We start from the raw sequence: 14,380 nt of genomic DNA on the forward strand, positions 1-14,380 counted from the left end.
GGATTCAAACACAAGTAAACAAATAAATCCTGGCCTCCTGGTAGCCAAAAACTTCATATTGCATTGCCACATTTCAGATTATTTTCTACTGCCAAACTGGATGGGGATTTTAATTTCCCTTCATTCCAGTTAGGCTTATTAATGGAAAAAAAACCCAACGTATTTACCAGAAAAGCTGGAAGTACATTATATAGATATGTGCACACACACAAGATGTTACTTCCTCACTGTTGAAAACAGCAAGACATCAAAAACGTACAAGACTTGCAACAACTGCCTTGTCACTTGGAAAACTTATGTCAAAAAGTGAACTAAGGAGATCACGATCACCTCCACAAGAACCATTCAAAGCATGTGCTGCACATATACATTTATAGTCTCAACTGATTCCAAAGCAGCTCAATTTTAAAATAAGTTTTCTCACTATCCTCATATTGGGTTATTGCAGCTTCAGCTTCAGCAGTTTTATTCTGGTCAACTTAAAACACATCAAGAAATGAAGGGGTTACACTATTGTGCCTGTTACCTTTTTCTGCATGATCCTCAGCTCGTCACTCAAGTTGATGTTCACTTTCATTAGCTGCTGAATCTTTACCTCAGAAGCCACCAATGCATTTTTAACTTGCATGTATTCTTGGGCTGTCACTGGTCCGTCTGACAAGTCTGAATCCAGGCTCTATAAACAGTAAGAGAACAATACTTACACCACTGAGAAACAGACTACCAAAAGAAAAAAGACAACGAGATTTTGACAGCTTTTCATGTACTTACTTTAAAGGAATCATGGTTCAAGCTAAGTTCAAATTAATAAGATCCATTCATTAAAATAATTTTAGTCCAATATAAAAGAAATTCGATGTCAATCAGCTCTTAGCTCCTCTATGCACAAAAACATTTGTCTCAGCATTTCAATGATGCAGTAATCTTTTGTAAGGATTTTTTTAAAAATACAAAATAAAGAACTGGAAAGTCATAAAAGACAGATTACCAAATATCCAGGGTGCACATTATCAGGGAAGATGAAATTAGAACTACTAGGTCTACGGCCCCTTTTTTACCATGCTGCATTGTTTTCAGGAATGGTTTAAAACACTCAGTCACTATTGGTCTGCTGTAAATATTTCTTCACTAGGAAGTGGTAAATGTTTGTGAAATACCAAGGAATCATGGTATTCCATGAATACAATAAAAATTCTTTAAGCCACAACACTTAATTTTGTTAAAGTTCATAGACTAAAGGCATGATTCTGAAATGAATTTGAAAATTAATTAAAATATTAATTTTCTGATCATTTTTGCATGTTAAATCCCCTCACAAGGGGGAAGATTCACTGCAGAGTACCTTTATGAATAAAATTTGGTATGTGCATAAATATTTCAAACCTACCTTCTGTCTGTTTGATTTAACTGCATTTGTTTCCAGATCAGTATCTTCATCTGAAGCAACACTGTCATAATCAGGCTGGTCATTATCCTGACTTTCATTACTGTGTTGATTGCTGATTGATTTGAGTATCAGTTCCACATTTTCTGTAGATCAACATACACCATTTAAAAATGGACTATAAGTTTGGAGAAGAAATGGAAGTGCATACTTTAAAGTAATTTAAAAAAAATAAAATCAGAAAAGATCTTCAGAGAGACAATACAAGACATGCCATAGTAAAGTATCATTTGAGTAGCCCAGTTCAAAAAATTAATTTAGATCCACGTAATAGGTATGGATTATTACTGCCCAAAACATCAAAGTTTTATGGTTTTGTCTTTTCATTTCTTGTAAGTGTTTAGACAAGTTAAAGTAAGTGGTGAGAATCATGCTTTAGCAGCTTAATTAAATTCATATAAGGGAAAAAAAACCCAAAGCAGACTAGACTGGACAAATGGATGTCAACATTCAAATGAAAAATATTGGCAAAAATTAAAAGTTAGAAAAGTTTTTTTGTATTTTCTCTCCAGAAGGAGAATTAGTGTTCAGATGTTGTTTCATACTGTCATGGCTAGAACTATGGCTCTGTCTGGTTGTTGGCATAGGTATTTGTAATCTTTGACGTCTATCATGCTCCAGAAATACAGGAAGTAAACATTTTTAGGCAAATTAGCATTAAGCTCAGAGCATCTAAATTACAGCAAAGTGCTGCCTGTACAGAGCAGCCAGGAAAGCCAGCCTCTAAAACACTGACATTAACCCAGCTGCCGATCAAAAGAAGTATCACTCTCAAACTGTACAGCTGTATTCTGGAGAATTTTACCCAATTATCATAAAAATCACAACCATCATAAAAAGATGTTTGTGAATTGCACATATCCCGCTTGATTGAATTGTATTACAAATACCAACCTTAGACAAATCTCCTGTACCTGAGCATTATTTTGGTGGCCTAATGCATGTTGTCAATACCCTGCTATCCACATGATTTAGTTCTTATTTATAAAACCAGTATAAACCTCTTTCTTCGTTCATATAGTACTTCTGAAGGAGGCTATGGTATTGATTAAACTATTGTAGAATTGTATATAGAATAGCTGACAAGCAAAAGTATACCCACCTTTTGAACCAGTGAGAGGATTCCCCTGTTGCCTTCGTTTGGCATCACTTAAAATATCTATAACTAGCGTGGCAAATTCATGGGCATTAAATCGAGCCAGTTTCTGTCTTCCCTAAATTACAAAATAATGCAGAAAAAAACGAAGTACATCGTGTATTAGATGAACAGGAGAGTTCCCAGGTAAAAGTAAGACTATAGCACGTCCAGCAAGCTGATTGTTCAATTACATTTATTGCAAACGTGTGATTTAAATTATCCAGCTGCACACTCCAGGGCAGGGGAAATATGAAACTATTTTAACCTCTTCACAAGTAGATGCAACTCTTCTACAGTAATGAAGTACAGTAAAGCAATATTACTTAGAATACTTAGCTATTAAATAAAAACAATTTTACAGTATTAAGAAGATTGCATACCTGATTCCTGGTTGAGGAATATTCAGGATTCACAGGAAGAAAAGGGACCACTGTGGTCTCTGTCACGAGAGTACTATGATTCTGAGTAGCAAGCCAAACTGCTCAGGGAAGGAAAAGAAAAAAATAAAAGGGAATAACCTTCCTGTACTATTTGACAGTGTTTCTTGTCAAAGAATAAAAGACCACAATTTCAAACGCAAACACAATCAATTCAAAGGAAGGCTTTTTTCCCCAGAGGATTCTCTACTTTGTAAAAAACACAGATTTTTTCAATTAACGTCACCTTCAGACAATGCAAGACAAAGAAACTACCATTATCAGTAATTACTGAATACAAAAGTACTTTAAACTGCACATTTGCTTGCACTATCATCTTGTAACATCACAAATCAGATTTATTTTATACACATTCCAGAAAGCTTCATTCACCTGCATCTGTTTCCCTCCTGTCAACTTCATCATACACATCCATGGCAAGTTCTTCAAATAAGTGGTTGCTTAGCTAAGGGTAGAAGAGAATAATTACAGCCTGAAAATAAACAAAACCTAATAAGACCTCTATAACATAGGAAGTATAAGAGCACAACTCTGCGCTCTCGCCTGGCTGCGTTTCAGCCGATATGATTACTTGTTTCTCAGCCATGCATAGTCACACAGCACACGGGAAGTTTTACTTACAGACTGAAGCTTCTTCTTAGCTGCTTTTGCAAGTTCTGATAGATCCAGACTGCTATGAAAACAAAAAGTGATTATTACATCTACAGCATTTAATAGCTTGCTTAAACATAAATTCTACATTTCAATAATTCAATTATTGTCACTTTTATTTGAAACTCCTTAACCTTTTCATGTTTCTAATGCAGTTTTTAACACATTGATCTTACTAGTATTGCTAATATACCAATGAGGATATTCTTAACACACAGGATTTGTTCCACTGGACTCTGCAGGAGGTAGGTGACCATCAGACTGGCAAATGGCTACAGCGATAGGGCCATGCTTAAAATTATTCTGTACTGATTAGTAAATAATCTCTTCTACTAGTTTCCAGCCTTGAACATGAGGCACAAGATAAAAATTGTGCAGTTCAACAGTATTTATCATAAAAGCCACAGATCAGGAAGCTGACAAATTTTGAGGCCATATTTATATCACCCAGGGGAAGACTCCCCTGACCTACAAGGATGGAAAGGCTCAAATAAAACCTCTGTAGGATTAACTAACACCACAGAGGGTTTGTGTAGGCAGTCACCTGGACAAGGAAAAAGAAAAAAAAGAAAAAGACCAGCAAAGGACATCAGGCAGAGGTAAGGCAGTCAGGGCGTATGCAGGCTCTGCAATCTGAGCAGCATCTTTGAACAAGTCATTTTCCCTGCATGTCAACTTCCTTCTCTGTGTAATGAGGCAAATGATACTCACTCTGTTCTGCAAAATACTCTGCACTGACTATACACAGTACTTTATCCAATAGCTAAACACAGCATATCTAAAAAAATTACAGATGTTAACACTAAGTATTTTACCAACTATTACGTGGTTTCTATAATTTTTTATTACAGTTTTCATAGAAATTTTGCAAGCAATAAGTTGAACAGTGGTTTACTTACAGCCGTCTTATTTCCAATTGCATAGCAATAAAAGGAAAATACGGACTTATGATTAATACTCAATACATTTTCTATAAATACAATTTCATTGATCATAACCAAAAGTTAAAAGCACTCAGATGATCAGAAGTAGAAATATTTTCAGAGAAAAATGCAGCTTTCTTGCAAGTATTAGTTTCAAAATGCTGTATCAGGAAACTAACTCAATTGGTCCTTGCATTATTTACAAAATGTGTTTCCCAGCAATCCTCATGTGTGTTCCTTTAACAAAATTGTCTCACCTTCCCCCTGCATTTTAACAAATACAGTAAACTCCTATGATTTCCTGATTTTGTTTAAATTACAATATTCTTCCTAGGAAAAAAAAGCTTCCAAGATTGATAAAGGCATACATTAAAAAGTTAGATGACAACCACCTTAAAAGTTGTTTCAGAAAGGAAAGGAAATTTAATCACTAGGTTTTTTTTATTTTCATGTTTTCAGACATGCCATGGAATCAGCAACTTACCTGTCTGCCATCTGAGGTATAACAAAGTGCTGTCCATTTTTATGCTCTAGAGTTGAAAACAAATTGCACTTTAATAGGTTGTTACTGGACTATAGTTTTCAGTGTTGTCAGGATATACAGCTGGCATTCAGTTTTACTATAAGACACAGTAATGAGAAACCCAAGAATATATGCAACAGGCAAATAGAATAATTTATCTTGCATGTAATTACTCAATTTCCAATTATAGGAAGCTAGCAAGTCTTAAAAGAAGATTCCTACCACAATTTCCTGGTGTTATCAAAGATTCCAACTAAGGCTTATCAACTGTATTAAAATTACATTTAAAAAAAATTAAGTTCTAACATATGTGCCTTTATGGCACCTAATGGCCAAAAACTTTTAAGTGGACTTTTCAAAAGGTGCCCATTTCACTGAATACTCCCCTGCTTTTGCATTTCAATAAGAAGAAACTACTTAGACGAGTTTCTACAGTATCTCCTGCAGTCTATTCAACATTCACAAAATGTGTATTTTCCCTGCAATTCACCCCTTGAAGTTAAACAGCACTCATCTGATCTTATATGTAGGTTTCTCCACACTTTCAGTGGTATTCCGTTTATAGAACACATATTTGTGGAAAAAGAAAGGAATTTAATTTTTAATTTAAATATACTTAAAATCCTGCAGTTTTATCTGAATTTTAAATACATTATCACCAATCTTACATCTTATACTTTCTTTAGTTCTTCCTGTATAACTTATATAATATTAGAATATTTGAAATGCACATAAAAAGTGTAGTAACACTGACACAAACATTATATACCATAGTCTGAACTGTCCTATAACTAACACTGAAAGACCTCGGAGTGTAGTTTTTTCTGCTTACCTGGTTTCCTGCCACAGAGATAGAAAGCTAACCTGTCTGTGAGCTCATACTGAATTTCCACCAGGCGCTCTGCCAGTTCATGATGCCCACCTTGTCTGGTTTACACACACACACAAAAGTTACATTAGTTACTCCTTTTGAGACATAGAAAAAAATTAAAAATAGTCAGAGAAAGAGATTTAGTACAAGCCACTGTTCAACACTGCACAAGTTTGAGCATATCAACACAGCACAGTCTCACAGCAGGATTTTCAAGAGTATCCTCCAGTGAGCAAAAAAACTGTAGACTAACTTTTATGAACTCCCCAAAATGAGTCAGTGAAAACTCTGAAAACCTTTGCCTACTGTTTTGCTGTTGAAAAAAAAACCAGATTATATAGACTATTTTGAACATATTATTTACAATTTTCTAGAGAGTTCCTGAGCTCATGCAGCAAACTCACTCAACTTCACATTTGATTAATAGCATTGAGAAACAGAAGTATTCTGGCATATTGTGTTCTGCAACCAAGTGAACTTATTCAGCCTTCAGGTTCCACGTACGGCCTCAATTCAAAAGCAATCAGAGCAATGAAGAGGTTTTATTTACACAAATGTGCAGCTTCTAGTTGATCAGTAATGTCCAATTTTGCACATAAACACCAAAAAAATCTCCAACGCTGTGCTGCAGGTCTTGCAGTGCCTCATCACTGCCCAAATGAACAGCAGAGACATTCACGTTTAATCTTTCTTGACATGAATGTTGTCTGCCCTTGGGAAGCCTAGAGCCTTTCCAAAGGTAGGCTTTCCTCAGGGTGCAACTGGATGCATCTAACAGTTCACTGCCACTAAAAACCCTGGTTCCACCCCCTGCTCCCTGACCCATCTGTGCAGTCCAGCGCTTTCCTACAGCAATTCCCTAGTTAATCTGCCCTCCTGGAGTCTACTCAGCTTGCAGAAACTCTTCTCCACAGATTACTTTTCTGTGAGCTGTTAGATTGGCACAGCCTGTTTCATTGAGATCACAACTGTTGTTTCAAGCATCCAGACTACAGGCTATGAAATTATGAAAATGCTTATTTATACTCTCTATGCATTTGCTCTTTCTGGAAAAAGTACTTATTAGTATTTAACAGTCAAATTATTTTCAGGACAGAAACATATCTAAGCAGGTTCATCAGGTGATTTATGAACATCAGTTAATACACAAGAGCATCACATATGTCAGTGCCTTCTACCTTGCATAGTCAACTGGAGTTTTTCCATTGGAATCTTGTGTGCCAGGATCAGCACCATAAACCGCTAATAATTCTGCTTGTAAAGTCTGTCCTGCCTTAGCAGCAACATGGAGCGGGGTGTTTCCTTTCTCCTATAAGTTATTAAGAAAAATATCTACTTAATCAACAGGTCTGAGTAGAATATTAAAATATAATATGCATTGGCTGAAATCAGTATAAATATTATGAACTGTAAGAACTGACTGTATATCAAAATAAAGAGAAAAGTGTTCATACAGGATGAAAGAAGTTGGCTTGAGCTCCTAAGGAGAGTAACCGCAAACACGTCTCCAGATTCCCTGTCCTCACACTGGAATGGAGTTGCTGAAAAAGAAGTAGGATTGTATTTAATACAGTGGCAATAAGTGATTCAGCATTTGTTTTTTCAGCCATGCTTTTAGAAACAGGTATGCAAGAATTCTTGCTACTGCTGTTCTGTGTAAACATTTTTCTCCATGTTAACCTAATTTGATGCCTTTCAACCATCCACATCTCCAGCATCCATATATATTACCAAAAAAAAAAAGTGGCTTCAAGTTGATGTCAAGCTGTATTTGTTTACATAATAGTGCTGAAGAACAGCAATAGTTATCTCAAGTCAAAAGCAACTCATTTAATTCATCCAGATTTCCCTGTTCCATCACACACAAGTCGTAGCTTCTGCAGACTGCCAGAAAAGACATACTAACCTTACTAAGATCTTTGGCAGTGACACTGTCATCTTCACGGCATGGCAAGCGATGAACAAATGCTAACATTTGATATTTAGCTCTAATGAATTCTGCTTTATTGGGACTGTAAAGAGAAATCCAAGCAACAGAAGGGAAAGAAAACAAATATTAGTGCTTTCACAATAATACAGATGCTCTAGAAAAAGGAAAATTCACAAGTGAAGATTGTACTAATTCTTTGCATGCTACTAGTAGCAAAGTTAGACACAGAAAAATATTTTCATTAAAAAAACAGAGTGCTGATTGTCTAACTAGTCAGAGCATACTTCTGTTACAAACATCAAAATATCTGCAGACTCTAGGATGTAGTGTCTATTTCTCAGAAGTAAACAGTGAACTTAAAATTATGCCAGCTTAAGATCTATACTTATTATATGCATTTGCATTTTAAAATGAAGCACCATATTCATTGACAGAAATCTTCTCTCATTTTTTAATTCACCAACCAAACTCAATCTTATTTTCAGCATTCAGTTAACTGAAGCACGTGGCATGAGAATTAAAAGTCTTTTGATTCAAGTACAACTAAAGGGCCTCACTATTCAAAGCTAGAGGTCAGGAATCAATAGGTCAGAGAATTCAAGCAATGTGTTTCCATTTTTGCAATAAATTTTTTAAAAGTAATAGTTGGAAATTTAAAAAAAAAATAAAAAGTGAGTGAACAAATAACTAGGTTACTCCCGTTCTCTTCCAGCAACAAAATATACACCGGTTCCCATGGATACCTTACTGCCTCTGTCACTGATGAATAAAGTAATCACACTTCTAAAAAATAAAAATTCTGTAATTTTCCACTTACTGCACTTTATCCTGTGGGCTAGCTTTGCGCCTTCCACTCATAACAGAGGCAGGGTCCAACAGCGAGTGTTCCCATATGGAGTTAGCACCATTATTATACAGCGTTTCAACCATCTGAAATCCAAAATGTATACAGACAGGCAGTAAAGAAATTTTGCTGCTAGCTGCACAGACTGACTAATCAAATTTCTGTAATGATTTTCAAGCGGACAGCAAGCCAACAGAGATTCATATTCTGTGTGCCAGCATCCATAACCTGCTGGGACATCAGAGCCAGGCACATGCCTAGGAGGTTATTATGTGGAATGTAATAAGGATCCCCTTAAAATTCCCTACTCTGCCCAACAGAAGCTCTACTGAAAAGAGAGGCTTGCTATATATTGACAATTTAGGCTGAAGCAGATGCATTGCAGAATTCTGAAAGAAAAGTTGAAGGTGACCTTCCAAAACAAAGGTATCAAATTGAAAATGCATAGACAATTCTGATTTTAGTGGCCCATCATAGCAAAACAAGAGAAATAAAAGGAGACTAACTTAGAAAGAGAAAGCTTTAAAGGACCAGCCCCCCTCAAACAAAAGCTTAATGATTTAAATTCCATTAAAAATGTTTAAAAAAATTAATATACCTAGTTCTACTGAATTAAGACACAGTTCTACTTTTTACCTGCAGCAGAGTTGGAGGCCATGGTGTATGCTTGAGATGTCTCACTTGAGAGATATGACGCCCCAAACTTCGATGAACACTACAGCACTCGTCACAGATCAGAATCCCCCTGTTTATAGATGCCCAACACGGATCTGAAAAAGAATACATTAATTACAACACAGAAGGCAACATGACCTTGTATTTGAAACATAGAGTCTAAAATGAGGAGCCCTGCCTTCTAACCTTAGCTTTACTGCTTCGCCATTGTATGAGCTTGTAAATGTTACAACCTTGCTGGGCCTCTGGATGCTGGGGAAATAACAGTCCTCGCACTTACTGGGGACGGAGGGGTCCCAGGACAGCAAGGAGATCACTGTGGGAACTCTGAAAAAAGCCCCACTGTTTGCAGTTCTTCCTATGAAAATACTTTCCTCTGTAAGTGTCAGGACACTAAATTTATTACCTTCTTGAAGTGCTTACTTGTCATTTACTGGAGTCCTGAAAAAATATTTCTAACCATAGTACCTACCTGCTCTTTTGAAAAACTCAGAAGTCTATAAATAAAAAGTGGTAACAGTAGTTATGCTTTTTCACGCAGTACTCAGTCTTCAGTTCTATATTATTACAATGTTTCCTGATTTCCACAATAAATAATAAAAACACCCAAGAGTGTCACAGTATTAAAAAAAAAAAAGAGCATTACACATACATGTCAAGTTAAAGGCTCAGTAAAATCAAAAACTGTCAAGCAAATTAACTTCAACTCTGAAGAGATCCAAATTGAAGCCATCTTATAAGCAAACCAGAAAGATAATTGATGGAAGGTGAAGTAGTAAATAATATATACTAGCTATTATGTAGCTTCAAACATCAAAAAGTATAAAACCAAGTAGGAATGTGACATCAGATTGAAACATATATGCACAATAGGAATAAAACTGAGGTCCCTCTGCTGCTCTTAGCTCAGTCTTCAGAAGAAACCCCAGTTTTCTGTCAGTGACGTGTGAAACTCAACGTGCCAAGAACCCTGCAGCAACAGGCGACTGAGTAGCAAGACAGATCTTCAGATCTAGCACATGCCAGGAGAAAGAAAAAGGAATTCAAGATCTCTTCTATTTTGGAAAATTCTTCTTAATTTCAAATCCAGAGATGCATTTGAGGCTAAATAAGTGAGTACAACACAAGCCTGGTATCTGATGAGAGCACTTCTGCATCCTGTCAGAATACATCTAAGCAATCGTGCATCATAAAAGAAGTCTTCTCTGACCCATGCAATCAATTTACTGAATCCCTGAAACATGAGATCTGATCATAGTTGTGGTCTTTAAGCAGAGTTGATGTGTGTGTGCTGAAGGCAATGTAGGCAAACCTGTTCGAACCACGGGCCGTGAGGAGCATCTATTCACAGATGATAACTATCACAGCCCAGAGCCAAATTAAAGCATATACTTCAGAAAAAAAACTAACCTAATTTAAAAAACAAGTTAACAACAAGCACGCAACCTCCCTATTAATCATTCTATTATTTTAACAACTTTCACTGCTAAGAAGGAAAAAAATAATAACGAGACAAGATGCATTAGTGCTAACCTAACAACCCACGACTGGAGGCAGCCTTCCAGATTAATGAGTCCAGTCCCTTTTCATTGCAGACAACCTTATCACACACTCATTCATAAACTAATCGGATTCTTCTGAAAGCCATTACATCTCTTGCTTCAATCACTAGCCATGGGCTGCTTGTGAGCCTCACTCTCTTTTGACTAACAGTCACCATCAGGTTTTTTTCTTTACACCCATCCCAATACCTAACTTAACCGGCTCCAAACAACGTCCATTTAGCCATGACAAAGTCAGCTGTTGTTTATTTGGTCATTTCATAGCAGAAACAGGGCTTTAAAATTCTTCTGAAGAAAAAAAAGCTGAGGCCTTGCTTGTAATTTCAGCTTATACACTCAAAAGAAATCACACTGATAAAACAGTCTATGTAGAATCTGCCAAAAATTGGCACCATTGGAAAGGTGGATGGTATGTTGCAAAAAAAGATGACAATAAAAGCAAAAAAAAAAAAGATTTGGAAAGTAACTGAAAAGTTCAGCACAACGGGCCAGGAGAACACTCTTTGCTCCTACCAGGTGTTGGGGAGGCCAGAGAGATGACCAAGAGCAGCTCAGGCCCCAGCTTAGAAGCATAAACGGTGTGGAACAGAGTGGATTTGACAGTGTGCACGGTGGAGAGTGACTGATCAAAAAGCAAGGGGAAGTTAAGCACGGCAACCTGTTTTCTGAGTCACAGTGGTTGAACTTCTGGAGTTTTTTTAATAGTACCATTTACTTGTTCTCAAGTAACAGGTGGGGATGGGAAAGGGAGAAGGAACACAGTGTTAGATAGTCTGAAGATACAGGCAGCAAGCTGTCCGGGAAAATTGGTATCTCAGGTTTAAAATTAATTTAATGAAGAGTCTGTGCTGGAATTTATTTGAATAATTTTTAAAAGACATCCAATTAGGGACACAATCAAAATATGCTCAAGCTGATACCAAAATACAACAGGGGAGAAGCTAGAAAGATTGGCCAAATCTGTTTTCAGGAACATGGCAGAGCGATTCAAAACAGGAAGCGTGTGATGAAGACAAGGCCGAACCGCGAGCGTGAGCAGTGAACTCCTGCCTGAGAATAGGAAGTGTACCAGAAAAGCACACGTAAAATCACCTCACGTAATATCAATGAAGTCCAAGGGGCGAGGAGTAATTACTACAGCAGTCAGGCATTCTGCACTTGCTGCACCCGATCGGGGTGACAAGGCTGCAGTGCGCCCAGCTCTCCTGACACAGCTGCAGACGTAGCAGCTCCCAAACACCCTCTGACAAATTCTCACCAGTTTAAGCAAAAGAAGGTTTGATTTTTTTTTATTTAAGAAAGGATTAAATTAAGATTTCCTTCTATATACGTTGAAGCCCGCAGGTTTCTTCACCAATGTCAAGTAAATATCTGACAACGCTACAATGTCACAGCACAACAAAAGGCTGGCTTACAAGATCACCCTAATAGTGATTCTGATACACTGCATAGTCCTGACGAGCCTCACGAACACAAACACAGTAACACAACTTTATCTCAGCGTCTTAACACCACTGATGTTTAAAAGCAGATATGCCACCTTGTATAAGATAGGGACAACTGCCTACATAAGATATGGAAGCGCTGTTATTGTGAAAATAAAGTTCTACGAAGACAGAAGTAACTCCCTGGGAGTTAATTTGGAAGTTCTATTTTTTTTTTTTTTTAAACAGAAGCTCCATTTTACAGAAGTTGTTATCCCCTCTCCCACATCACACCATCTGGTCATTCAAACGTTCTCTACATTACAGTGTTTTAATTCATTTCAGTATGTACATAAGTAATTATATTGGAAGAACCAGCACAGAACACAAAATAACTCTGAAAAGGAAAGACAACAAATATACACAGGTGCTAAAGAAGAAAAAAAAGTTAACTGGACGGTTTCAAATGTAACAACAACAAAACTACAGAGGCTCAGAAAAGGAGATGCAACTTTCTGAAAACAAGACTTGTTTCAACAGGGTCCCAAACTGATCTGCAGCATCAGACAACGTGCATGTCAACACAGAACGTTATGCTGCTCACCGAACATTTCCAATCCAAACCTTACTTCCCCCTGACCCTCAGAATACGGGACGTCTCCAAAGTCATCTTCATCTTCACAAGTCCCCCGAAATGGCCACTCTTCCTTTCAGTGACACAACCTACACCCTCCTCCCACCTTTTAGCTCTGTGACTGGAACACTTCTTTAAGTAAGCCTTCCTCCTTCCGCGGCCGAGGAGCTCCAGGTTTACTCACGACCAGAGCGCGGCCGTTGCCCCCAGCCCCTTCCCCGAAGCTCTGGTCCCTGCGGGCGGGCCCGGCCCAGCGCTGACCGCCCCACCTGAGCGGCCCGGGGGGCGACACGGCGGTGACAGCCGCGCTACCCGTGCGCTTTAACGACAGCGAGCTGAGGGGAGCGTTGAGCGCACCACCGCTCGGTACGAGAGCGGGTCCTTCAGAAAGAGCGGACAAAACCGCTGAAAACGCGTCCAAACCCGGCAGAACCGGCTCCCCGCCGACGAGGCCGCTACGAGGCGGTGACACCCCCGGCACAGCGCCGGGAGCACGGCCTTCCCCCAGGACCCGGGCCGCGCTCCCCCCGCGCCGGGCAGCCGGGGCCGCTCCCGGGGGTGGCCCGCTGACAGGAGCCCCCCGCCGCGCCGAGGTGCCCAGCGGCCGCGGCCATTGCGGGCCCGGCGGAGCCCCGCGCTTCCCGCCCCTCACGGCCGCCACCTGCCCGCGCCCCCTCAGCGCCTGAAGGGGGGAAACGCCGCTGCCCGGTGTGAGGAGAGGGGGATGGGCTCGCCCGGCCGCCGAGCTGCCTTCGCCGCGCCCCCGGGCGCCGCCGGTGCCTACCCTGGGCGCTGCAGTCGGCGCAGACCTCGCTGCTCCTCAGGCGCTTCGACATGGTGCGCGGCGGCGGCGGGAGCGGGCGCTTCCTGCCGCGCTAACGGGTCCCCGCCGCCAGCCCCCGCCAGGCGGCCGAGCCGAGGCGGCAGCGCGCAGGCGCACGGCAGCGCCGCCCGCTACGCCGCCGGAGCTATTCACCAAGCTGCGTGCGCCAGCGCCGGGCCGCGCTCCGCAGGCGAACGGCGGGTGGTGCGAGGCGGCCCCGCGCCGCCATCTTTGCTCCTGGCAAAAGGGCGGTAGACAGCCTGCGCGGGGCGGCCATGTTTGTCCCTGGCAGACGCCCGCCTCAGGCGCTTCACAGAAGCATTGCGTTTCTGCGGGGAAGGACAGAGACCTCCCGTAAGTGACTGCGCCGGCCTGCTTACTGTTCCCTCCGAACAGGGCAGAGGAGGAGCCGGGAGAAACGAGGTTCGGGAAGCCGGGCCCTGCAGGCTGGCGGAAGAGGCCGCTCTCCACCGCGCCCTGCCCTCACCCAACATGGCGGCG

General features: G+C 40.1%; 1 protein-coding gene across 5 annotated transcripts in view; it reads right to left on the minus strand.

Moving 5' to 3' along the window:
• GIT2 (GIT ArfGAP 2) overlaps positions 1-13,970 on the minus strand; it is a 31,731-nt gene extending 17,761 nt beyond the window's left edge. For 4 of the 5 annotated variants that reach the window (XM_068412982.1, XM_068412981.1, XM_068412979.1 and 1 more), the window contains exons 1-14: positions 13,841-13,970; positions 9,398-9,531; positions 8,735-8,847; positions 7,894-7,999; positions 7,442-7,528; positions 7,166-7,296; positions 5,949-6,043; positions 5,078-5,123; positions 3,641-3,692; positions 3,392-3,464; positions 2,963-3,060; positions 2,547-2,658; positions 1,388-1,530; positions 527-676 (exon numbers count right to left, since the gene is read on the minus strand). In XM_068412982.1, the coding sequence (XP_068269083.1) occupies positions 527-676; positions 1,388-1,530; positions 2,547-2,658; positions 2,963-3,060; positions 3,392-3,464; positions 3,641-3,692; positions 5,078-5,123; positions 5,949-6,043; positions 7,166-7,296; positions 7,442-7,528; positions 7,894-7,999; positions 8,735-8,847; positions 9,398-9,531; positions 13,841-13,892 (1,392 nt within the window). In that variant the 5' untranslated portion in view covers positions 13,893-13,970. The remainder of the gene's footprint in view (positions 1-526; positions 677-1,387; positions 1,531-2,546; positions 2,659-2,962; positions 3,061-3,391; positions 3,465-3,640; positions 3,693-5,077; positions 5,124-5,948; positions 6,044-7,165; positions 7,297-7,441; positions 7,529-7,893; positions 8,000-8,734; positions 8,848-9,397; positions 9,532-13,840) is intronic. The other variant, XM_068412980.1, reaches the window with a different exon arrangement.
• Between the last annotated feature and the right edge of the window lie 410 nt (positions 13,971-14,380).

This window comes from Nyctibius grandis, chromosome 14 (assembly GCF_013368605.1).
Source record: "Nyctibius grandis isolate bNycGra1 chromosome 14, bNycGra1.pri, whole genome shotgun sequence".
Classification (NCBI taxonomy): Eukaryota; Metazoa; Chordata; class Aves; order Nyctibiiformes; family Nyctibiidae; genus Nyctibius; species Nyctibius grandis.